At 46.1% G+C, this 26,112-nt stretch overlaps 1 protein-coding gene and 1 long non-coding RNA gene across 4 annotated transcripts in view; one reads left to right on the top strand and one right to left on the bottom strand.

Annotated features, from left to right (window-relative positions):
* Window positions 1–298: 298 nt before the first annotated feature.
* On the bottom strand, window positions 299–6,159 carry LOC135067029 (uncharacterized). The gene is made up of 3 exons (XR_010253264.1): window positions 5,299–6,159; window positions 4,574–4,669; window positions 299–3,760 (listed from the first exon to the last, which is right to left on the bottom strand). It is a non-coding gene; the product is annotated as an uncharacterized LOC135067029 (long non-coding RNA).
* Window positions 6,160–6,370: 211 nt separating this feature from the next.
* SETD1B (SET domain containing 1B, histone lysine methyltransferase) overlaps window positions 6,371–26,112 on the top strand; it is a 107,392-nt gene continuing 87,650 nt past the window's right edge. For 2 of the 3 annotated variants that reach the window (XM_063964479.1, XM_063964478.1), the window contains exons 1-5: window positions 6,371–6,830; window positions 6,985–7,139; window positions 7,496–7,594; window positions 7,851–8,121; window positions 24,025–24,137. In XM_063964479.1, coding sequence (XP_063820549.1) covers window positions 6,758–6,830; window positions 6,985–7,139; window positions 7,496–7,594; window positions 7,851–8,121; window positions 24,025–24,137 — 711 coding nt within the window. In that variant the 5' untranslated portion in view covers window positions 6,371–6,757. The remainder of the gene's footprint in view (window positions 6,831–6,984; window positions 7,140–7,495; window positions 7,595–7,850; window positions 8,122–24,024; window positions 24,138–26,112) is intronic. The other variant, XM_063964477.1, reaches the window with a different exon arrangement.

Below are 26,112 nucleotides of genomic sequence, written 5' to 3'. Positions count from 1 at the left end.
TCCTGAATTTCCAGGTCACCTGATCCAGTATTTCAACCCGGAGATAAAGCAGGGTTATTCCCTGGTTATTACTGGGTAAGGTGCGGTGTGATTGGGTAAAACGGGTCGATGCGATCCGGGACCCGTTCACAGTATTGAGGAGGTGGCGTGGAGATGATCTCTAAGCACCATCTCCGCACCCGCCCTTGATGATGCCGGCGCAGCCTTTGCCCCCTCCCCTCTCCTGGGAACCCGACCCTGTATATTGCAGGGTCGCATTGACAGTCTGAAAGGGGTCTCATGGTGGGATGCACCCAGAACGGACCAGTGTACAATGTATATTGCAGGGTCACATTGCCAGTCTGAAAGGGGTCTCATGGTGGGTCGCACCCGGAAAGGACCAGTGTACAATTACCAGGTGTGACCCGTAGTTGTCACCACACATCGACCTGGCAATATACCGGGTTATTTGTGCAGTGTGAAAGGGGTATAATATACAAGCAGAGAGTAATGGCACGGCTACTTATACAATATTTCTTATCATTTATTCATGTAGCACTAGCATACTCTGTGAAGCTTTACAACTGGGGACAAAAATTTATACAGCAAGTCAGGATATTACACTTACAAGTATATCCGTATTCTATATACAGTTCCCCAAGTACTGCTGAGCTTTGCTATGCGATCAGCCTCATCAGCCTCTCAATGTCACCAATCATCTGGAAATCTTAATATGCCTGGCAAACAATTGCTGCTTAATTATTTTCATAACATTAATAATTGGTTCAATGCTCTGGTGTTCGATCTTGAAACTGCTTGCTTAATTTACACTAGTGTTAGTGGTGAATCTCCCCACTGAACTGCCCCTTCGCAACAGACAGTAACGCTGTTTTTAATGAGACATGCAGCAGTAAAAGAGGATCCCAGACCTACAGTGTTGGGTCTTCACCTTCAGAGGATACTGCATTAACAGGGTCTGGGCCAATTCTGCAATAGCCAAAGATCTTCGGTTATGTACCCATGGCATGTGGTACAATGTACTGCTCATTTCAAATAATACATTGTTAGAGTAGGCAATTTTCTGTGGCCAATTCCCTCTCAATATATCATTCTCCACAGGGAGCAAGTCCCTCTATTTGTCATCAAGTGTAATGTATTCAGTAAGGGACAACATTCAGCTCAATCAAAAACCAATAGTAATAGCAGTTAGCCACGCTATACATAGTTATAGAAACTAGTCATACTCTCCATATAAATGAAGACAAAACAATGTTAGAGCTATTGCTGTTCAACCAAAGCCTACCAAAGGAAGCCCTATGAATACACAGCACAAGGCTCAGTTTGGATGGACTCATGGATGTAATGATACACAGGACATGGTTTGGACTTAGAACAATTAAAGAACAACCTACAGATTCTAAAGCCACACTATCTACTTATTACAGAATTTACACCAGTAGCATTTGTCTCTTGGATTCAGTACAAACTGGAATATTACATGAACATATATGTACTATTGGATTAAGATATTGAACAGAAAGAATTGTCAGTACCCTACAGAGTGCCAACTTTATTTTAGCGATTTTCAATTTAATATATACATGTATAATTACTGTCCAATCACAGAAAGGAAGCAGCTGTTGTACGCATAAGGTAATAGTAAGGCTACTTGCCAAATCCAGAAGCGTAAAAAGGGAGAGAGATGTTCCTTCATTTTAGTTTCACTTGCAGAGAAAATATTAAGCTGTGCCTGTGTTTGTTGAAGGTTATGTTTAGTTGAGCTGCAAGAGGCTCCTATTTCATACACCCTTCCTTCCCCAGATCAGTCAGCAAGAAAAAAAAAATCCTTCTTTCAGTCTTCTGCACTACGGCGTGCACATTTTGCTCCCTCAGTCAAGTATAAGTACTGCAGCTACAGTTTAATATGTACAATAACAGACACTTATGGATAATCCCTAGTTACAATTACTCTTGTGAAGTCTTACAGCTCATATATTCTGCCGACATGGAGGCGGTGCTATATACAATCCCCATACACTGGCGAGATTAACTATAAAGTGCACTGGATGATATACACCTGTTAGCCTCTCAGAGCCATCCATCGCCTATAAAAATAGCAGTTTTCGGAACAATTACTTAATTCTGCTCATTGACCCTCCTATCATGGCCCTCTTATGCTTCCCAAATGGAGCATAGGTAACTGGCCTTTTTGGTGTTGTTGAGAATCCAGTGCAATAGTGCATATTTATGCCAAATGCCCATTAACACTACCTTAAATGAGCATCGATAACTGATGAGTAAAGAATGTACACATTATTTAAATGCTGTTTATGCACATTTTATCATATAAGCAGCAAAACTCCAATTGTAAAGCACAACAAGGTTGGTAATATACAAGTAAATGTTAATATAAATAGTCTTTAATTAGGTGATTTATATAGTTGCAAAGTATTATGTAGCACTTCCTGGAGACTATGTAATCACTCACATCAGTCCATCCCCCATAACACACACACAGGTTAATTTTGTCAGAAAACAATTGACCCGCTGTATTATCTTTGGAGTGTGGAAGGAAACTGATGCTCCCTGTGGAAATGAATATTTCAACAAGCATTCCATTGCTTGGTTCGGCCTACAAGAATAGGCCAGATTAAGTGGATGTTTTTGTACCTCAGTCAAATGCTGTATTTCAATAGGATTTTGCAGATGCAAATACACTCAAATTTAAACTCCAACAAATGCTGGTTAGATAGTTGTACAGATAAGATTCTATGGGCAAACTAAATTCAACTCATGAAAACCATTTTCACAACAGTGGACAATTGAAATATACTGTAAAGTTCTCTCTCACTCGGTGTAGAAAAATAATGAGTATATTTACAAAGCAATGGATCAAAATCTAGGATTTGACGATTTTGCCTACCAGATTTAAAAGGACAATAATATTGAATGCAAAACAAGCCTGATTGTGCACTTACTATTCTTGCTCTTTTAAATATAGCAGAATTGGCAAAAATTGTGAGTTTAGAAAATCTATTCTTAGTAAATTTACTCCTACTTGGACAAGGTAGACATGGTTACCAGAAGTGATGTTTAAGGCACTGGCAAAATGTTCTGCATTGCATTAGAAAGTTCAATAATGCAGAATAGCAACTATAAAATTAAGTACATTTCAAACTATAAATATGTTTACATTTGCCAGTTATGTAACAAGCACTAGCAAAAATATGTGTTTCTTTTATTTGGCCAAAAGGCAAACATTAAAGACATACCAGCATGGCAGTATGCACACATTACTCAGCAAGCTATTTACATTTCTATGGGTCTCTTTTTTCATTCAATGGTGTTGGCCTGAAATAACCAAATAATAGAAGGAAAAACGACTTAACACAAAATCTTTCTGGTTATACCGGTTTGTATTTGTCTATAACCAGAGTAGTGGATATCTAGCACTACAGCCTGACTCACATATTTGATATGTCACTATCCTGATAATGCAGGAACACACCCAGTAATTCTGGTTTTATCCCCTCTTCTATCTCTGTACACTGACTCTGAAACAAGCTACAAAGGACTCAAAACAACATGCTGTACTGAAAAAGACCAGACAAAAACATGTTTCAGGACATATAGGTTGTCTTTATAGGCTCGCTCCTAAAGGGTACAACTTTGTTTTCAGTATCACTTGCTATGGAATTTAGGCCACTTTCCTTTTGAACCTTTGTTTATGTTTCTGCTTTGTAGTTTCAGTAACATACATTCCATTTGTGTTGTTTCAAACCTAATATATGGAAAAAGACAAAAAAACAAAACAAAACCTTGTGCTTATAAGTAAATATAGGCTGTGGAGGTACAGCTAAGGTAGGAAAGGGTTACCCATGTTCCTAGTTATCAGATACTCCTCGTATAGGCAGCACCGTGCTTGCTCCCCTTTGTGATCAGTAAGGCCTAGCTATGACTCAGCTTCCATAAACCATGAATATGTAGCAAATGAACTCGATCCAGCAGAAACAGTGTAGCACCCAGCCACAAAGTATCAGTCTAGTAATCCAGTATGAGAGTATGCAGCTGAGAACCTGCTTTGTCACATTGTAGACGGTGTCCTGCCCCTGCCTGCTATCACACTGCAGCCTGCCTGCAGCCATTTTCCAGCAGCTAAGTGTTGGGTGGGGACTGGTAACAGAAAGCCTTTCTACCAAGGACAACATGGCAATCCTTCATTAAGAGACTAAACAAAGGCATAAAATTCGTTTTTCAGGGAAAAAGTAGGACACACATATATACATATATATATATATTATATATATATATATATATATATATATATATATATATATATATATACACACACATACATACATACCATCGTGTAATAAGACACAAGGTAGGATCAGTGTCTGTATAACAGTATACCACCATATCATGGTATATTATATTCTGCCATCAGTTATACGTGCTATTTAATATATGGCCTTCCAGTTGAGCTTTGTGTGTCTGACTATATAAATGTTGGCAGTGAGGGTGGTGGTTACATTCCATCTGCTTCATAGGCCGTTCCCTTCTGCCTTACTGAAGGACAAATGCATTTACTTACCTGCAGATTGCTGGAGTTAGGTCGGTATACAAGTTCCTTACGTATATGATCTTGCATTAGGCGTGTTACACAAGAACTCCTCTTTTCAAAAAGTAACTACACAAAAAAAAATATGTATAAAAAAAAAAACCTTGCAAATTATAGGGCACTGCCTTAGAAAGTTAGACTCTGACGTCGGCATTGGCTGTACTGGTAATTTGATCTGGTGGACATACTTCACTTTATTATAATTACTGATGTACCAAATCTAGCAAATTGACTTCTATCCAGTTTAGCCGAGATCCTAAAAAGAATGTCAAAGCCCAAACTATTGGAAATAAGGGTACAAATATAAACTCTATACACTTCCCAATATAGCAAGCAGGAACGCACATTACCTTCTCAGATTGCACTTACAATTCCCTAAAAAGGGACTATACATACAATGTTCACAAAATGATCAGAAATGAGAAAAAAAAAAAAAAACTGATTCATTTCTGATTTATTGTTCATCAGCAACCAACAGGGACACTGCAAAGCTCCAACCTTCCAAAAATACAACAAAAAGGAAAGGCTTTACTTATTTCAGACTAGGGTGTGCCATGACCTAGATGTAACCAAGATGGATTCCAAGTCATAGGGAGACAATCCAGACTTGCTGTGCTATTTATATTTCTATCTTCCTTCTTCAAAAATAAAAAGAAATATAACATCCTTTAAGATGGCAAACATAAGAGAACACACACACAGAGCTGAGTCCTGAGAGGTACTGGTTGGTTCAATTACAAGGATCCCTTGTTTGCAACAAAGGAGGAACAGCCAGAGTCAGTGTGCACACAGTTGGCCATTGCATCCCAGGGCTGGGTAATAGCTGCAGCCTGCGTGCTCTCCTTGGCTGCTGCTGTCTGCTGAAGGATTGTCTGCAGAGTACGGTAATAACTCAGAGGCGGATGCAAGCTGCGCGCTGATTGGCCGCAGCCTAGGGAGAGTCTCTCTGCCAGCCCATTACGTCACTGTGGCCCGGACCACGGCCGGGGACACCCCCCGCCCCCCACCCAGGGCAGCCTCGTCTACCCCCTCCCTGCTCAGCCTCAGCGTAGATCTGTGCAGTGTGCATAGAACAGCTCTTGCAGGCGTCCGGGTGTCACGGTGTGTGCGGTGCAATGGCAGACGCTCCCCACAGGCCGGCAGCACACCCTGTAGTACCGGCTGTATAACACGCAGCCAGCCGCTCGCCTAATACCGGTACTCTGTGGTGGTCGTGTCTGCGAGCTGCCCGTACGGGTATATCCCCCCCCCCCCCCAATACTCCCAGGGGTAACACAAAATGGAAGCCGACCTGTGATTGGCGGCTCCAGCTCGGGAAGAGCTGGCTGTGGGGATATAATGGAGGGGGCAGCTGCCCTTTTACCCCCCATTTCCATCATTAGACACCACCTAAGGACGGTCCCGAGTGACTCCTCTCCCCCCACCCCAGGGGCAGCAGCAGTGCAGGAGAGCGCCCAGGCCAGGTCCATCTTGTTGTCTGGCGACTGTTAGAAGGCGCCATGTAAATGTGCCTAGCAGCAGATTCCACACATCGCTCCCCTTTCATGCCGAGGGAATCCCTGACACATCCGAATAAATACACGCATGTGAGGAGGAGGAGGAGAGAGGTCACTGTCACACTGATAGCCAGCCTGTGGTTTGCAGTATATTCGCGGCACACTTATAATGGTTATTAATTAGTGTAAAACGTACATCGTATGATATCTGCTCTGAGCTGGTATGAGAGCGACTTTATTTTTTCTCCACAATAATAATAATAATTATAAAAATAATCATCTATGTTATAGCAAAGTAATGATTGGTAATAACATGCGAGATACTGGTTTCCCATGTTTGCAGAGCAGAGCTGGCGAATGTGCGGGGCAGAAGCGGAAGGCTGCTTCCAGCAGGGGCCGCTGGCTGGCTGGGTACAGAGGAGGGAGGCGGAGGATAGGCGAGCCGCGGTGCATTGTGGGCTGCCCCAGAGCGAGCTGAGCACTGCTCACACACACAATATGTGTTGGCTCGCCAAAAAGGAGCAGGCAGGGTGCCCTCCACGGCATGCCATGTAACCGGGGACGGGGCCTGTGAAGCGGCGTGGCCTTTCCTGCCGGGCAAGGAGACGACCCTGTACGCAGGGGAGCAGGGGCTGGGGGGGTGTGGGAAAGGCGGGCAGGCATGTCTTTCAAGGAGGCCAAGCCTGGGGAGAGGAGCAAGAATCCAGAAGACCATGGCAAGAAGCAGCCTGCAAGTGAGCCCGGACTCCCCCTATGTCCTCCTCCCTAGTGGCCAGCGCGGGTGGGGGGCTAGATGGCAGCTGGGGGCTCTGCATGTATTCCCTGTCCGTCCGTCCCCCGCACACACCACAGACCCCCTGCTTATGTCTTCTTGTTTATGGCTTGCAGGCTGGATGAACGGCATGGAGGCGGCTAACCAAGCCGGCACTTCTGGCGACAAGAGAAGTCACCATTGGAAGAGTTACAAGTTGATCATCGACCCTGCTCTGAAGAAGGGGCAGCACAAACTCTACCGCTACGATGGGCTCTACTTCAGCATGCCTGTATGTGCCTCCCTGGGGGCTGGGGGCAGCTGGCGCTGCTGCATGGCTCCAAGCTGTCAGGGGCATAGAAAGTTGCTGGTCCCTCTGATCAGCTACTTATAGATGGAGCGTGCATCCTGACAAGTGTCCCCTACTGTGTGTATTCTTGCGAGTGTTACCCTGTGTGCATCCTTGCGAGTGTTACCCTGTGTGCATCCTTGCAAGTGTGCCCTAGTATGTGTGCATCCTTGCAAGTGTGCCCTAGTATGTGTGTATACTGGCAAGTGTGCCCTGCGTGCATCCTGACAAGTGTACCCGGTGTGCATCCATTTCCTTTCCCCGCTGTCATCACCAATATCTCCTTTGTTGATTTGCAGAACTCGGGTGTCCCCCCAGTGGATTCCGTCAGAGATCCCCGGATCGGAAGGATATGGACCAAAAATAAGGAGATCGATTTAACTGTGCCGAAGCTGAAGGTATTGGTGGCAGCCGCTTGCTAGCAATCCTTCCCCGTTACACAATCACTAGTAGCAGCGCTCCGATCAGTAACCATGTATCAGATACGTGTTGCTTGTGTGTAATGACTGTGTTGTTTACAGCTGATCTCCGGCAACGTGCGTCTCGCGCTGTGACCGTGGATCGTCGTTGTCAGCTGGCATTGCCCTGTGCAGGGGGTGGGGGTGATGCCTTACTGGGCGACTCGCAATCATTTATTTCCTATTTTGCACGCAGATTGACGAGTTCTATGTCGGGCCGGTTCCCCCCAAGCAAGTCACGTTTGCAAAACTCAACGACAACATACGGGAGAACTTCCTGAGTGACATGTGCAAGAAGTACGGGGAGGTGGAGGAGGTGGAGATACTGTACAACCCCAAGAACAAGAAGCACCTGGGCATTGCCAAAGTCATGTTTGCCACTGTGAAGGGCGCCAAGGATGCAGTGAAACACCTGCACAACACGTCAGTCATGGGCAACATCATCCACGTGGAGCTGGATACGAAAGGTGGGTGAGCTGGGGGGGCCGGTGTGGGGGGCCAGGGATCGCTCCCCCGTGGGTTGCATATGTGGTCGTTGCAGAACTCTGCAGCCGGTTTGAGTAATAAGCCACTGACAGTTGTGTGTTCATTCCCCGTGTCCCCTGCATGTCACGTGTGGAAAGTGTTGTCTGTTGCTAGGAGACTGCAGATCTGGCCTGTCTATTGCTACAACTTACTGCTGCTGTCAGTTTCTCACTCTTAGATTTCCTAGGACCATCCTTTTCATGTTATCGATCCTCTCTTTGGAAGTCGAACATGTTCACACTGATTATTAGATGATTTCCAAGTATTTATTTGCATGCATGCTTCCAGACAGTGACAGGCTAGAGAATGCAAATATTGGTTGGATATTGTTACACCTGACAGCTCCTGTCAGTTGCCTGGTGTATGGTAATTCTAGTGTGTGTGTTTTTAATGTCTGAAGGCATACACTCATCTGTCATGTAGTGCATATTAGATTAGTAAGGTGCAGGTTGTATTTAGTGACATATTGATACAATATCCAGCACCCTTTATGGCTTCTTTGTTTCAATATCATTTTGTTTCTTATACAAATACTTTTTTTTTTTTCTGTTTTCTTTATTTATGTCCGTATTATATTGCTCAGATGTGCATCTATATTTGGCATAATACATGGCAAAATATTGTTTACAGTGAAAACAGTAGTATAAGAGTATTTTAATGATATTTTATTTAAATCCTTTTCAAGTGAACTTGTGTAAGCATAAAAGTTAGTGACCGTTTTTGCATGAAGAGGTATAAGGAGAGAGCTGCTGACAGCACTGTCAGGGGCTGGTTTGGTGGGGGTGCCCTACGCCCCTGACGTGAACCCAGTACAGGGACACATTTAAAAAAAATAAATACCGTATATACTCGAGTATAAGTCGACCCGAATATAAGCCGAGGCACCTAATTTTACCACAAAAACCTGGGAAAACGTATTGACTCGAGTATAAGCCTAGGGTGGGAAATGCAGCTCTACCCGTACACAGACCTCATAGTGCCAGATATGCCCCACAGTGCCAGATATGCCCCACAGTGCCAGATATGCCCCACAGTGCCAGATATGCCCCACAGTGCCAGATGTGCCAGATATGCCCCAGATGTGCCCCACAGTGCCAGGTGTGCCAGATATGCCCCACAGTGCCATGTGTGCCAGATATGCCCCACTGTGCCATGTGTGCCAGATATGCCCCACTGTGCCAGATATGCCCCACAGTGCTAGATACTTACCCTCCGTCGCTCCCGCGCTGTCGTCTGAAGGAGGGACACGGAGAGCGCAGCGCGCGGCTCTCCTGTGTCCCTCTTGCGTCTCCGGCAAAAAACTGGGAAAACTTATTGACTCGAGTATAAGCCTAGGGTGGGAAATGCAGCTCTACCCGTACACAGACCTCATAGTGCCAGATATGCCGCACAGTGCCAGATATGCCGCACAGTGCCAGATGTGCCAGGTGTGCCCCACAGTGCCAGATGTGCCAGGTGTGCCCCACAGTGCCAGATGTGCCAGGTGTGCCCCACAGTGCCAGGTGTGCCCCACAGTGCCAGGTGTGCCCCACAGTGCCAGGTGTGCCCGATATGCCCCACAGTGCCATGTGTGCCAGATTTGCCCCGCAGTGCCAGATATGCCCCACAGTGCTAGATACTTACCCTCCGTCGCTCCCGCACTGTCGTCTGAAGGAGGGACACGGAGAGCGCAGCGCGCGGCTCTCCTGTGTCCCTCCTGCGTCTCCGGCGGCAGCGGCGTGTGTTAAAGGAAGTGCCGGTTCGTGCACTTCCTTTACCACACAGACGCCGCTGCCGCCGGAGATGCAGGAGGGACACAGGAGAGCTGCGCTCTCCGTGTCCCTCCTTCAGACGACAGCGCGAGAGCGACGGAGGGTAAGTATCTAGCACTGTGGGGCATATCTGGCACACATGGCACTGTGGGGCATATAACGCTGACTCGAGTATAAGCCGAGGTGGCTTTTTCAGCACAAAAAAAAGTGCTGAAAAAGTCGGCTTATACTCGAGTATATACGGTAACTTGTTACATACTGAATAAATAAGCAAAGTAGTGGTCTACCTACACCTATAATACATGTTCTACTTGTAAAATAGGTTTCAGATTTAATTAAATAAATTATTTCATTTTGTTTAATTACTATGACTGCAATTAATCGTCCATATATTATTTGTTAGTGATATAGATGGTTACTGTGGCTGGATGTAAGAACATTCCATAATTAAAATTTGATAAGACAGTGGCGCAAGGGTTTTATTATTTACTTTTTATAAATATGTCAATCAGCAAGGTTCTTTTTTCATCTGTTCCACTAATAAATACTAAACAGCTGTCTGTCATGGCTTAGTAAGTGTCCAATAGAAAGTGGCAAAATCAGGAGGTGATCTTGGGCCCTGGTGCTGCTTTTTGGTTTCACTCACAAACTGCACAGGTAAAACAGATGCGCATTCAGCCTAATGGTGTGTACACACGGTGCGATGCACTGTACAGACATTGACTATTCAGCGTGGCCGGAGCCCGTCCCCACCGATATAGGCAATGTTGGGCTGCCTGCACAGTCTATTTTTCCTTGCGATGCCGATCCCGCGGGAACGCGCATCGGCATCGCAAGGACTATACACACGGTGCAATATGCAGTGTATCTTCTTATGATTTTGACAATATAGTCAAAATTGTAAGAAAAATCGCACCATGTGTGCACTCCTTGAGCGCTGTGGGAGGCCCGGATACTTTGTACCCCCACCCATCACCTTCTCAGCACCACTTACTGATATAGCATAATCTGTATCTAAATTATGATCAAACATTATTTCTTCAAGTATAGAAATTGAACATTTTGTCAGTACGGCTCTCATACATATTGAAAATACCTGGTTATGCGGTCTTAAATGTTAATAGTGTGTAGTAATACTTCTGCCATTCTGTCAGTCTAAAGGTGGGTACACATCTAAAGCTATATCTGTTAGATTAATCGATCTGCAGATGGTACACACTGACCAATCCCCACTGCCATCTGCAGATCTTTCTGCCTCCCACCGCCTCACTCCCTCTGCCTTTCTGCCTCTGTGTCCCACCCCTCGCTTTCGCTCCCTCGGGTAAATTTACTAAGGTGGGAGGTTTTTAGAACTGGTGATGGGGCCCATAGAAACCAATCAGATTCTATCTATTGTCTTCTATAAGCAGCTAGATAAATGTTAAGTAAAATCTGATTGGTTGCTATGAGCAACATCACCAGTTATAAAAAAACTTTCCACCTTAGTAAATTTACCCCTCAGTCTCACACACACTCTCTCTCTCTCTCTCTCTCTCTCTCTCTCTCTCTCTCTCTCTCTCTCTCTCTCTCTCTCTCTCTCTCTCTCTATACCTCAGTCCTTCATGTTCCTGAGGTGACAATATATAACTAGCGTGCAGAATTGACTTGCTGCACACAACCCCTCAGGGCACACGCTGGCCAAGGCACCCGATCAGCTCTCGCTGATCGGGCTCCCGCAGATGTTGGCTTCAGCTGGTAGGGTCTCCTAATGTCTAGGTTTCCCACTAGCTGGAGCTCCCGATGGTGACAGAACCCGGCCCCCACCAATGATCACACAGCAACAGCACCCGCATTCCACCCCTATGCTTACAGCACCAGCAGCAGCCCCCCCCCCCCCAGTGGCTGGCAACCCCCAGTCTGATACACCCCCACCCTACCTTGATGGTCATAGCAACGGTACCCACACCCCCTTCCCACTCACATGTCACAGCTATGGCTGACATGGGCAGAAGCACACTCGCAACTCTCCTCCTTATAAAACTCATTGCCACCGCGTCCTCCTTCTTTATAACCCCTATATTGCCACGGGGTCTGGTGCAATGCACCAGCTGCACCGCTGGTAGTTCAACCTCTGGTCTGCACCCTATTCTGACAGGCACCATTTAAATAGTAAAAAGTTACTTTATTGAACATTCTGCACAACAAATGGTGCATGGTATGGTATGGTATGGTATGATGTAAGTCCGGCAGCAGCAGAAAGATGTAGCATCTCCCTGCTCAGGGGTTATGGGACCACAGCTCTGTTCCGGGCTGAGCGGCAGCAGCATCTTGGAGGCTAAAAGAGAAAAAAAGAGAAAAAACAGAAGACTGCTTCTACAGCGCCTCAATTGCAGGAGGCTAATAATCAAATTACCCTGATACATGTGCGGCTGAAAAACACTATGTGGGTGTTTGGTTGGAGAATATAGAAACAGACAAAATCAGCTGCGCAAAGTATCAGGGAAAGGACAGTACAATTTTAGGAGAACCGATGTATGTATATAAATTGATTTATTAATGAAAAAGCATAAAATAGCAGTAAAAGATGACATAAAATTGTTGGATATAAAAAGGCACACCTTGACTAAGTTTATCCGTTTAAACAGACACCAAATAGTGTCGGTTCTCTATATGGAAGTCCACAAAAGGAAATAAAGTCCAGCTGTTTGTTGGAAAGCAATAGATGGTAATAGCCGTAATGTTAATACTGGAAGTGAATGATCAGTGCAGTAGACATCCCATAATAATAAATTGGGGGAGTGATCCAGTGTTATTTATTGTTCAATTACCTCTCCTTAGGTGGGCTGGTCCAAAGCCGAGCGTCCTCGGCGATGTGTCCTGCAATGCCCACTGTGCGAATGCCGCAGGGGAGAGGGAGCCGTGGATTCACTGTAAAGTGTATGCCGTGTGCTGGTTTATCCGGCTGACGGGGAGCCGTATGTTGATACGGGCGGCTCGAGAATTCAGATCCGCGGCTATTCTGGGATCTCTGTGGAGATGAAGGACGGCTTGCGGGGAGAACAAACCGCTAATGCTTTCAAATCGGATACCTCGGCAGGTGTGCAGACAGGAGGCGTGGCCTAACTAGTTTCGTCACGTGACCCGTGACTTTCTCAAAGTGAAATAGACTGTGGTGCCTTCACATTGGCGCATGCGCAATAGCACAGCTGAGGGGGGCAAAGGCGGAAGTAATGTGCCAATAATCCTGGCAGTTGTGGATAATCTCCAGCCACTACCCCCTTCCTCCCCCAGATCTCTTTAGCCTCATTCTTCCCTTGTGTCTCTTCAGTGACATTTCCCCATGTTTCTGCAGCTTCAGCATCCTTCTGTCTCTCTCTAGCCAGCAACTTTGTCTATCCAGCCAGCACCCTTCTGTCTCTGCATTGGGTGCGAGAGTACTGCCACTGCTTCTCTCCCTGCATTCACTCCAACACCCCAGGAGCACCCAGACACACACTCTCTTCCACATTCACTGACACCACCCAGCAGCACTGAGACACCACAGTACTAACTGCAACACACACATAGGCACTCATCCCCCCAAATTTGACTGCCAACACTCCAGTAGCACCCAGACACGCACGCTCCCCTCCGGCGTTCACTTCCAAGGCTCCAGATGCACCCAGACACATACTCACCCCCCAATTAACTACTTACACCAGAGCACGCAGACACAACCCATTGCTGTTCAGGGTGTTCCACCGCAGGGGCAGCAGGTTCTGAGTGTGTGAGGGGGAAGAGCCAACGGAGGAGGTAGGAGCCTGTGTCCTGCCCCTTCTATGTACATTAATGCGGACTCTGGGGTGTGGCTATGGGAGACGGACGACCTCGGCATATGCCCCTGGGGCTCCCTGTTTATTCCTGCTTTGGAGCCATAAAGCAAAACATGGAGCAGTGGAGGAAATCAAGGCTAGCGCCCGGAGGGAGATGTAGTTATGTGACCGTCTGTTACAATACCAACGCTGGGATCCCACCCCCTCACAATTCCGACAATCGGCATGCCGACTAACGTGGACTATTTCCACTCGTGTATGTCCCCCACCGGCCGTCTAAAAGCCAGGATCCTGGCGTCTTTATGGTGACCAGCAGTCTCCCCACCGCCGGTCACATGAACCCAACCCCCCGGAGGCACCCTCCTCCAGTGTTCCTACCCCTGTATCTTCATCTGCAGTGCTGCATGGCCGCCAGGATATATCTGAATGACGTGGTACACATATATATTGGATGTACACACTGATGGTCCTGTCGATTTATCATTTATTGACTGTTTGAATAATATTTCGACAAGTGTGTACCAAGTTTTAGGGGTCCCTTAGTACTGAATTTGGGGAACACTGCTCTATGACATTAGTCTGGGGGATGTATTACAACTTTTAAAATAGATCCTGATGGGTTATGAATATGCATGTTTAATGAGTGTGGCCGGATCTTCAGGCCATGCTAGCAACAGATGGGCACATGTAACATCAGTAATACAGGGCAGTTGACCCAACATGACAGTTGCCACAAAAAGCACCCATAAAATTTGTACTGGAGCATTAAAAGTCATGTTGGAAAATCAGGAGACGACCACTATTTTCTGTGTGTGTTTTTGCTTCCAGAAGTCAAATAAATCTGTCATAAATTGGCCCTGGTGGTCAGCACTGAAGTGAGACCAGCTTTAGGCATTATTGTAGACCAGGCATGTCAAACTCGTTTCCCTCCAGCTGTTGTGAAACTACAAGTCCCAGCATACCTTTCACTGATTAGCTGTTAAAGCATGCTGGGACTTGTGAAACTACAACAGCTGGATGACCATGAGTTTGACATGCCTGTTGTAGACTGTAGAAGCCAGAGTGGGATGGACACAAATTTGCAGCTTATTTTTGTATTGTAAGCATAAATATCTGTATACCTATAGTTGATCCTTTTTACCCTCTCTCCTTAGCAAAAAGAACTACTCTCTAAAGCAGTGACAGGGAACCTTTGGCACTCCAGCTGTTGTTGAACTACACATCCCAGCATGCCCTGCTACAGTTTTGCTATTTGGCCATGCTAAAACTGTAGCAGGGCATGCTGGGATGTGTAGTTCAACAACAGCTGGAGTGCCAAAGGTTCCCCATCACTGCTATAAAGCCTAGAGAATACCCCAAGTGGGGAAAGTCTGGTATTGCTCTGTGATACAGAAAACACTGTCTTGCAAGTGCATTTCCTCTACAGACTACAGATTTGTGCATTCTCGCACAGGAGCTTTTCCAAGTGATGTCACAGGAAGCAAACTGACATGCTATACTTTATTATTTGGATATTTGTGTTTTCTCAATACCACTTTATATGGTGGTGGTCAGTGAAGGAAATCATTCTTCACAAGCGTGTTTAAGTGTAGGATGACTTTAGTTCTTTAGGTGTCATTTATAGCAGTATAAGGGCTATTTCACACATTCAGGTTTTGTCCGAACGGCAAAAAGATGGACAAAAGTTGTCTGTTTTTTTACCGGCTGGCAGAGCCTTTCACACATAATGGCTTTCAGTCGTGCTTACTGCTGTGCGCATGTGCAGCAGCGGAAGAAAAAAGCCATTGTGTGTGATAGCCCCGGCTCACACATATACTACACTGTCTTCAGAGACAGCACGGCCCGGCCACCGGGATAGATCCGGCTGCTTACCGGCAGCCGTGCCGTGACAGTGCTGTCTGAAAGCCCCTAATAGCAACAGTACTTAATTAATAAACACACACGGGTAAAACACGGATGGCTTTTTGCATCCAGTCAAAACCATAGTGTGTGAAATAGCTCTAAGAAGTCCGAATGATGCTTGTTTTAGGCTAGACCAGAGCAAGGGTCTTCAACCCTAGTCCTCAAGTACCACCAACATGTCATGTTCTGAGGATTTCTTTCTTCTATTTAGTCTATTTAAGTCATTAATTATCCCTCCTTTTTCAACAGACAGCCACAAAACATGAGCCATTAGTGGTACAGTACTTGAGACTAGTGCAGAGGTTCCCAAACTGTGTGCCGTGGCTCCCTGGGGTGCCTCTGGACACTTGCAGGGGTGACCTGGATTGGTGGTCCAGGACCAATTCAAATTATTCATGGTCAATATAATAGGCAAAACCAGTGCTGGTGGCTGCCATTCATAAAATATGTGGCCAAACAGAAGCAAATCTTGTCCCTCACCACACAACTGACCCTAAGGATGACCTATAAACGCGATCTACTTAATGTAATATTTCTTTCTAAATTTCTCAAAAAGAAATTTTTGGCCTAGGGGTGCCGTGAAAAAAATTCTGATTATTCTAGGGCGCCATGATTCAAAAAAGTTTTGGAAGCCACTGGACTAGTGGTTGGGAACACCTGTGCTAGATTAAATCACAGACCTCCTTTTTTATATTCTGTGGATGCTCACACAGTGTTGTAGGAAAGTGGTGACACAGCAAGAAAAACTATCATACTATGTTTTGGTAGCTGAACTTTTGCCCTTTTTTTTGGCAACCTTTGTAGTCATTGTTCGAGGGCTGTGGGTGTTTGTGATGTACAGATATGGACATACTCCATTGTGCTTTTCTGTCATTTAGGGGGTATGAAAGCCAGAATGAAACGGAACAGTGCATTTGCAGTGAATTTGTGGGAGTCCCTACTGTTTCGTCTTCTACTGTCCAGCTCTGCTCTGGGGCCATGCCTCGTTTCAGGATCCAGTCTCTAGGTCGACAGTAACTAGGTCGACACTATCTAAGTCGACCACTATTGGTCGACAGGGTCTCTAGGTCGACAGGTCAAAAGGTCGACATGAGTTTTTCATGAGTTTTTTTATTTTTTTTAACCTTTTCATACTTAACGATCCACGTGGGCTACGAATGGAACTGTAATCTGTGCCGAGCGAAGTGGTAGCGGAGCAAGGCACCTTGCCCGAAGCATGGCGAGCGAAGACGGTGCACCAATTGGGGTTCTCGGTCACTGTATGAAGAAAACGACACAAAACCCCCCATAAAAAACACATGTCGACCTTTTGACCTGTCGACCTAGTTACTTTCGACCAATAGTGGTCGATCTAGACACTGTCGACCTAGTTACAATCTACCTTCCATACCACACGCCCTCGTTTCACCACAATAAAAAATTATCAGGCATACGTTACTTTAATTTTTTACTATTTTATTTTTATAACTCATCAGGAGAAGGATGTGTGGTGTATCAGTAGCACACATCGCCACACACGCCTATTTTTCTAGCTGGCTGGCTTCACATATGTATGTGATCCCAGGTCCCTGATTACTCGGCTTGCTGTCATGACACAATATCTCGTGGCTTGGAGATTTGTGCAGATTATGGGAAGCCAATTTTTTGCTTTTATTAGTTGTGGACTAAATTTTCTGAAACATAAACTCCTTGCATTGCAAAGAATTCCCATCCATCCAAACACTTAAGTGATCCAGTTTTCAACTGGTAATTTGTTAAACCTAAAGTGTTATCGGGAAAAGACAAAAATCCAAATAATAAAGTATAGCATGTCCATTTGCTTCCTGTGACATCTCTGGGAGAGCTCCTGTAGGAGGGGTACTACAGTGGAAACGTGCACATACTCTATACTACAGATGTGTTCTTGCTTACATCTGGTGCTACCAAGACGCTCGGGAGTAACCTACCATATCTTTTTTTTAAATTTTGTGTCTTAGGTGGAGATGTACTAAGCAGTGAAGATAGTAGAGAAATTGCCCATGGCAACCAATCAGCATTTAAGTAACATTTAAAATTAGCATATTCTAAAATTATACAGAGCAGCTGATTGGTTGCCATGGGCAACTTCTCCACTGGCTCACTTCTCTCTCCACTCTTTTCACTGCTTATTACATATCCCCCTTAGTCGCATCACAGATGCAGCGAGAAGATACTCGCAGTGTACTAGACACAGGTACAAAGTCATAGATGAAGTACGACGGATCTCTGCATGTGATAAAGCCACTGTCGCTAGCACGGAGGATGGATTCCAGGGGGCTGGACTATGGCATTTGGCTCTCCCTAGTTTCTACTGCTGTTGCTCATGAGAAGTACTTAACTTAGCCAGAGATGCGCATATGGGCCAAATGGTTAACCTTATCGTAAGCCCTTGTCCCTCCTAAGTCTTTATCTAGTGGAAACGCTGTGCCTGGTCCTAACCTACAGCAGCTCGCGGAAACACTGCACACTGCCTTTGTGTGGTTTCTTGCTTGTATGCGCTTTTTCTCTTACGTCCTAGAGGATGCTGGGGACTCCGTAAGGACCATGGGGATAGATGGGCTCCGCAGGAGACATGGGCACTTTAAGAAAGACTTTAGATCTGGGTGTGCACTGGCTCCTCCCTCTATGCCCCTCCTCCAGACCTCAGTTTACTACTGTGCCCAGAGGAGACTGGGTGCTTTTCAGGAGCTCTCCTGAGTTTCCTGTCAGAAAGTATATTTGTTAGGTTTTTTATGTTCAGGGAGCACTGCTGGCAACAGACTCCCTGCATCGAGGGACTGAGGGGAGAGAAGCAGACCTACTACTGTGAGTTTCAAGGCTCTGCTTCTTAGGCTACTGGACACCATTAGCTCCAGAGGGAGTCAGAACACAGGTCTCACCCTGGAGTTCGTCCCGGAGCCGTGCCGCCGTCCTCCTCGCAGAGCCGGAAGATAGAAGCCAGGTGAGTATGAGAAGAAAAGAAGACTTCAGAGGCGGCAGAAGACTTCATGATCTTCACTGAGGTAACGCACAGCACTGCAGCTGTGCCTCATTGCTCCCATACACCTCACACACGGCAGTCACTGTAAGGGTGCAGGGCGCAGGAGGGGGGGGGGGCGCGCCCTGGGCAGCATGTAAACCTCTTTTCTGGCAAAATAGGCTATATACAGCTAACCACTGTATATATAAAGAGCCCCCGCCAGTGTACAGTATATTTGAGCGGGACAGAAGCCCACCGTCGAGGGGGCGGGGCTTCTCCCTCAGCACTCACCAGCGCCATTTTTTCTCCACAGCACCGCTGAGAGGAAGCTCCCCGGACTCTCCCCTGCTTATACCACGGTAGAAAAGAGGGTTTTAAAGAAGGGGGGGGGGCACATAATTCGGCGCAGATAATATATAACAGCGCTACTGGGTAAAACATTAAATTACTGTGTTTTTTTCCTGGGTCATATAGCGCTGGGGTGTGTGCTGGCATACTCTCTCTGTGTCTCTCCAAAGGGCCTTGTGGGGGAACTGTCTTCAGATAAGTGTGTTGACATGTCTGAGGTAAAAGGCTCTCCTAAGAAGGAGATGGAGCAAATGTGTGTGTGTGTGTGTGTGTGTGTGTGTGTGTGTGTGTGTGTGTGGTGTCTCCGTCGACAACGCCGACAACTGACTGGATATGTGGAATTAAGTGCTAAGGTAAATTTATTGCACAAAAGATTAGAGAACAGACAGGGAATCTACCCATGTCTATCCCTATGTCGCAGGGACCTTCAGAGTCTCAAAACGCCCACTATCCAAAATAATAGACACTGATACCGACACGGAGTCTGCCTCCAGTGTCGACTACGATAATGCAAAGTTACAGCCAAAACTGGCAGAAAAGTATTAAATATGTGATTATTGTAATAAAATATGTTTTGCATATCACTGATGACTCATCTGTCCCTGACACGAGGGTACACATGTTTAAGGGGAAGAAAGCTGAGGTAACATTTCCCCCCTCTCATGAAGAAAAAGAGCGGGAATCTCCAGACAAGAAGCTGCAGCTTCCCAAAAAGAATTCTCATGGCGTATCCTTTCCCTGCTAGGGCCAGGATACGATGGGAATCTTCCCCTAGGGTGGACAAGGCATTGACACGTTTACCCAAAAGGTAGCGCTGACTTAACAGCTATCCTCAGGGATCCTGCAGATAGCATGCAGTAAAAGTACTTTGAAGTCCATTTACACACATTCTGGTACACTACTCAGACCGGCGATTGTGTCGGCATGGGTTTATAGAGCTGTAGCAGCGTGGACAGATACCTTATCAGCGGAGATTGACACCCTAGATAAGGATACCATGTTATTGACCCTAGGATATATAATATATAAAGATGCTGTCTTATATATAAGACATGCCCAAAGAGACATTGGTCTACTGGGTTCTAGAGTCAACGCTATGTCGATTTCTAGACGTGTCCTGTGGAACATGCAATGGACAGGTGATGCCGACTAAAAGAGGCATATGGAGGTTTTACCTTACAAGGCTGAGGAATTGTGTGGAGAAGGGCTCTCGGACCTGGTCTCCACAGCAATAACTGGTAATTCTGATCTTTTGCCTTATATTCCCTGACAGCCAATGAAAGCACGACATTATCAAATGCAGTCCTTTCGGTCGCAGAAAAACAAGAAAGTACGAGGAGCGTCCTTTCTTACCAGAGGTAAGGGCACAGCTAGTTTCCAGGAACAGAAGTCCTCCCCGGCCTCTACTAAATCCACCGCATGACGCTGGGGCTCCGCTAAGGGAGTCCGCCCCAGTGGGAGCACGTCTTCGACTCTTCAGCCACATCTGAATTCACTCACAGGTGGATCCCTGGGCGATAATCTCAGGGTTACGAGCTGGAATTCGAAGAGGTGCCTCCTCGCCGGTTTTCCTTATCGGACCTACCGGCTGCTCCCCCAGAAAGGGAGATAATATTAAATACAATTCACACATTGTATCTCCAACAGGTGGTGCTCAAGGTTTCCCTCCTGCAACAAGGAAGGGGATATTACTCAACCTTGGCTGTAGTCCCGAAACCGGACGGTTCGGTCAGACCTATTTTAAAATTAAAATCTCTGAACCTATACTTGAAAAGGTTCAAATTAAAAATGGAATCGCTCAGAGCGATCATCGCCAGCCTGGAAGGGGGAGATTTTATGCTGTATCTAGACATAAAGGCTGCATACCTTCATGTTCCCATTTACCCACCCCATCAGGAGTACCTGAGAATTGCGGTACAGTATTGTCATTACCAATTTCAGGGTAATTGGCGGTAATGATGGTGCTCCTACGCAAGCAAGGAGTCACAATTATCCCATACTTGGACGATCTCCTAATAAGGGCGAGATCAAAAGAGCAGTTGTTGAACAGCGTGTCACTTTCGCTGAAGGTGTCACAGCAACACGGCTGGATTCTCAATATCCTGAAGTCACAGTTGGTTCCTATGACTCGTCTGCCCTTCTTGGGTATGATTCTGGATACGGACCAGAAATGGGTTTACCTTCAGATAGAGAAGGCCCAGGTACTCATGACTCTGGTCAGGAACCTGTTGAAACCAAGACAGGTGTCAGTGCATCACTGCACTCGAGTCCTGGGAAAGATGGTGGCATCATACGAGGCCATTCCCTTCGGCAGGTTCCATGCAAGGACTTTACAATGGGACCTACTGGACAAGTGGTCCGGGTCACATCTACAGATTCATCAGTTGATCACCCTATCCCCCAGGGCCAGGGTATATCTCCTGTAGTGGCTGCAGAGTGCTCACCTTCTAGAGGGCCGCAGGTTCGGCATTCAGGACTGGATCCTGGTGACCACGGACGCGAGCCTCCGAGGTTGGGGAGCAGTCACACAGGGAAGAAATTGCCAAGCTCTTTGGTCAAGTCAAGAGACTTGTCTTCACATCAACATCTTGGAACTAAGGGCCATATACAACGCCCTACGTCAAGCGGAGACCTTACTTCGTGACCAACCGGTTCTGATCCAATCAGACAACGTCACCGCAGTAGCTCATGTAAACCGCCAAGGCGGCACAAGGAGCAGAGTGGCGATGGCGGAAGCCACCAGAATTCTTCGCTGGGCGGAGAATCATGTAAGCGCAGTCAGCAGTGTTCATTCCGGGAGTGGACAACTGGGAAGCAGACTTCCTCAGCAGACACGACCTACATCCTGGAGAGTGGGGACTTCATCAGGAAGTTTTCGCACAGATTGCAAGTCGGTGGGGATTGCCACAGATAGAGATGATGGCGTCCCGCCTCAACAAAAAGCTACAGAGGTATTGCGCCAGGTCAAGAGACCCTCAGGCAGTAGCGGTAGATGCCCTAGTGACACCGTGGGTGTTCCAGTCAGTCTATGTATTTCCTCCTCTTCCTCTCATACCCAAGGTGTTGAGAATAATAAGAAAAAGAGGAGTGAGAACAATTCTCATTGTTCCAGATTGGCCACGAAGGACCTGGTATCCGGATCTGCAGGAAATGCTTACAGAAGATCCGTGGCCTCTTCCTCTAAGACAGGACCTGTTGCAACAGGGGCCATGTCTGTTCCAAGACTTACCGTGGCTGTGTTTGACGGCATGGCAGTTGAACGCCGGATCCTAGCGGAAAAAGGCTTTCGGATGAGGTCATTCCTACGCTGATAAAGGCTAGGAAGAATGTGACATCTAAACATTATCACCGTATATGGCGAAAATATGTTTCTTGGTGTGAGGCCAGGAGTGCTCCTACGGAAGAATTCCATCTGGGCCGTTTCCTTCACTTCCTACAAACTGGAGTGAATTTGGCCCTAAACTTAGGCTCCATTAAGGTTCAGATTTCGGCCCTATCCATTTTCTTTCAAAAAGAATTGGCTTCTCTCCCAGAAGTTCAGACTTTTGTGAAGGGAGTGCTGCATTTTCAGCCTCCTTTTTGTACCTCCGGTGGAGCCTTGGGACCTTAACGTGGTGTTAGGTTTCCTTAAGTTACACTGGTTTGAACCACTTAAAACGGTAGAGTTAAAATATCTCACTTGGAAGGTGGTCCTGTTATTAGCCTTGGCTTCGATTAGGCGAGTGTCGCAATTGGCGGCTTTGTCACATAAAAGCCCCTATCTGGTTTTCCATATGGATAGAGTGGAATTGCAGACCCGTCCTCAATTCCTGCCAAAAGTGGTTTCATCCTTTCATATGAACCAACCTATTGTGGTGCTTGTGGCTACGCGTGACTTGGAGGATTCCAAGTCCCTTGATGTGGTCAGGGCTTTGAAAATTTACGTGGCCAGAGCGAGTCAGAGAAACAGAAGCACTGTTTATCCTGTATGCGACCAACAAGATTGGTGCACCTGCTTCAAAGCAGATTATTGCTCGCTGGATCTGTAACACGATTCAGCAAGCGCATTCTACGGCTGGATTGCCGTTACCAAAATCGGTTAAGGCCCATTCCACTAGGAAAGTGGGCTCTTCTTGGGCGGCTGCCCGAAGGGTCTCGGCACTACAGCTGTGCCGAGCTGCTACTTGGTCGGGGTCAAACTCCTTTGCAAAGTTCTATAAGTTTGATACCCTGGCTGAGGAGGACCTCCTATTTGCTAAGTCGGTGCTGCAGAGTCATCCGCACTCTCCCGCCCGTTTGGGAGCTTTGGTATAGTCCCCATGGTCCTTACGGAGTCCCCAGCATCCTCTAGGACGTAAGAGAAAATAAGATTTTAAACCTACCGGTAAATCTTTTTCTTGTAGTCCGTAGAGGATGCTGGGCGCCCGTCCCAAGTGCGGACTTCTTCTGCAATACTTCTATATAGTTATTGCTTAAATAAGGGTTATGTTTTAGTTGCATCGGTTTTGAACTGATGCTATGTTGTTTCATACTGTTAACTGGGTAGTTTATCACAAGTTATACGGTGTGATTGGTGTGGCTGGTATGAATCTTGCCCTTGGATTAACAAAAATCCTTTCCTCATACTGTCAGTCTCCTCTGGGCACAGTTTCTCTAACTGAGGTCTGGAGGAGGGGCATAGAGGGAGGAGCCAGTGCACACCCAGATCTAAAGTCTTTCTTAAAGTGCCCATGTCTCCTGCGGAACCCGTCTATCCCCATGGTCCTTACGGAGTCCCCAGCATCCTCTACGGCCTACGAGAAAAAGATTTACCGGTAGGTTTAAAATCTTATTTTTTCATGCCATACAAATCATATTTGTTCATATCATGCTAACTGATATAACTATATGCTATAGTGTATGGTCATCGATATGTGTTGTCATCTCCCCCTCTGTCAGTTTTTTGTCCTCTCTATTTTTCTGTTAGTTTATGCAAAATTATTAATTATTAAAAATGATCACGTTCAAAATATAGATTTAGCTATATAGATAGGAAAATGTCCATGATACATTGTGCTTGCTTTTCATTGCTGTTAGTAACCATTCACTTCTGTACAGGTGAGACACGAATGCGGTTCTATGAACTGTTAGTTAATGGTCTCTACACACCCCAGACTCTTCCAGTTGGATGTGACTTGGATGCTTCACCCACTGTGAATGAAACGCCACAGGTAAATAGCAAATTGGGAATTCACCATTTTATCTGCATGTATAGATTAATCTGCTATGTAGTTTAGCTGGAATAATATTGTATTTAATTTATTGATAGACAGGGTACCTACTGAATGGAGCCCTGGGTGTAATTCCATTGTTTAGGACTGGGAGAGTTGTGGGCTTATGAATGTTGGCATTTTCTTATTGGAAAAGCAGAAGCATTTAAAATGCCCGTCGAACACAAACCCTAAAGTCAGTCCTACAGTGTATTAAGCAAGGGGTGGACTATATTTTTGTCCGTTCCCCCGTCCCCCACCACCACCACCACCTCACTTTCCCTTTTCTTCTGAAATACACTCTGTTATAGCAAATAAAAGCTATTTATTGGACACCAGATACATTGAGGTATAGGAGGGAATGTAATAGGGTGTGAGAATCAGGAAGTGAGAGATTTTGTGACCATTCTCCTGTTGTTGTTTTTTTAAGTGGCAATTATTTACAGTACATGGCAAAACCAGGTAGATTTTTTCCATGTAAACGATTGCCGCTTCAGGAGATCGCTCTCACAATCTCTCCCTTATTCTCACTCCCTAGTATATTGCCCCCTATAGAGTGCAAAGTTAGACAATTGGTTACTTTCAAATTTATCTCCTAAAGCTCCAGCTTTTCCCTCTCTATACCCCTAAAGGTTCATTAAAAAGTTACATTTTTGTAAGTGCATGGAGCTGGGCACTGTTAATGGCTGCCGATCTTCTGAACAACTGTCATAAAGCCGCAGGGGCTGCTGGGAAGCTGAGAAGGGAAATGGGCCCTCATTCCGAGTTGATCGCTAGCTAGCTGTTTTTAGCAGCCATGCAAACGCATAGTCGCCGCCCACGGGGGAGTGTATTTTCGCTTTTGCAGGAGTGCAAACACCTGTGCAGCAGAGCGGCTGCAAACACATTTTGTGCAGAACAAGACCAGCCCTGTAGTTACTTATTCTGTGCGATGATTGCTGCGACGAATGACACGGTAATGACGTCAGATACCCGACCAGCAAACGCCCAGCCACGCCTGCGTTTACCCAAACGCTCCGAGAAAACGGTCAGTTGCCACCCAGAAACTCCCACTTACAGTTGGTCTCCTTATGACCGCCAGTGCGACTGAAAGCGTCGCTAGAACCTGTGCAAAACCACAATGCATATGCAAGCGCAGTTTACCCGTTTTTCTAAATTATCGCTACGGAGCGAACAGCAGCAGCTGAGGGCCATGGTTAGAACTTTCTGCTGCTGCCTCTCTGCTTTTAGGGCCAAATGTAATAGAGTGAGAGATTTGGTAAGGTTTTTCAATTTTTTTTAAAGTGGCAATCATTTACACTGCAAAATCAGCTTGATCTTGCTTTGTAATTAATTGCCACTTTAAAAATAACTGCGTTTGTGGGTGGCAACTGACTGTTTTCAGAGAGTGCCCGGAAAAACACAGGAGGGACCCGGCGTTTTCGTGACGTCCGCTCCGGCCCCGATCATCGCAGCGGCTGAGTAAGTCCTGGGCTGTGCACAGACTGCACAAAATTCTGTTTGTGCAGCTCTCCTGCACACGCGATCGCACACCTGCACAGCGAATTCCCCCTCCCCCTGTAGACGGTGACTACCTGATCACAGGGAAGCAAAAAACGCACCCTAGCGATCAGGTTTGAATTACCCCCAAAGTACCATGGGGAATGCGATACTAAGTTTGTGGGGACTAAGATTCAGCCTTGGTGGTCCCAGCTCATGTATGTCTGCTTAAGTTCTGGAATGCAGACAGTGTTGTAGAAGATTTCATGCCTTTTTTGTTAGTGTCTTATTTAGGACAAACACTAGATAGGTGATTAACTGGCCACAGGAGTAAATAATTAATATATACTACTCAAAGCTCATAGTCGTTTGGACTAAGGCCCTCAGAGAGGCAGTCTACACAATGCATGGGTCATACAACCACAAGATGGCATCATCTCCAAGCATCGGTGAGCTG

Source organism: Pseudophryne corroboree, chromosome 1 (assembly GCF_028390025.1).
Source record: "Pseudophryne corroboree isolate aPseCor3 chromosome 1, aPseCor3.hap2, whole genome shotgun sequence".
In the NCBI taxonomy this organism is placed as follows: domain Eukaryota; kingdom Metazoa; phylum Chordata; class Amphibia; order Anura; family Myobatrachidae; genus Pseudophryne; species Pseudophryne corroboree.
The sequence above is the reverse complement of the archived record's forward strand: the minus strand, read 5'-3'. Positions and strand labels throughout refer to the sequence as shown.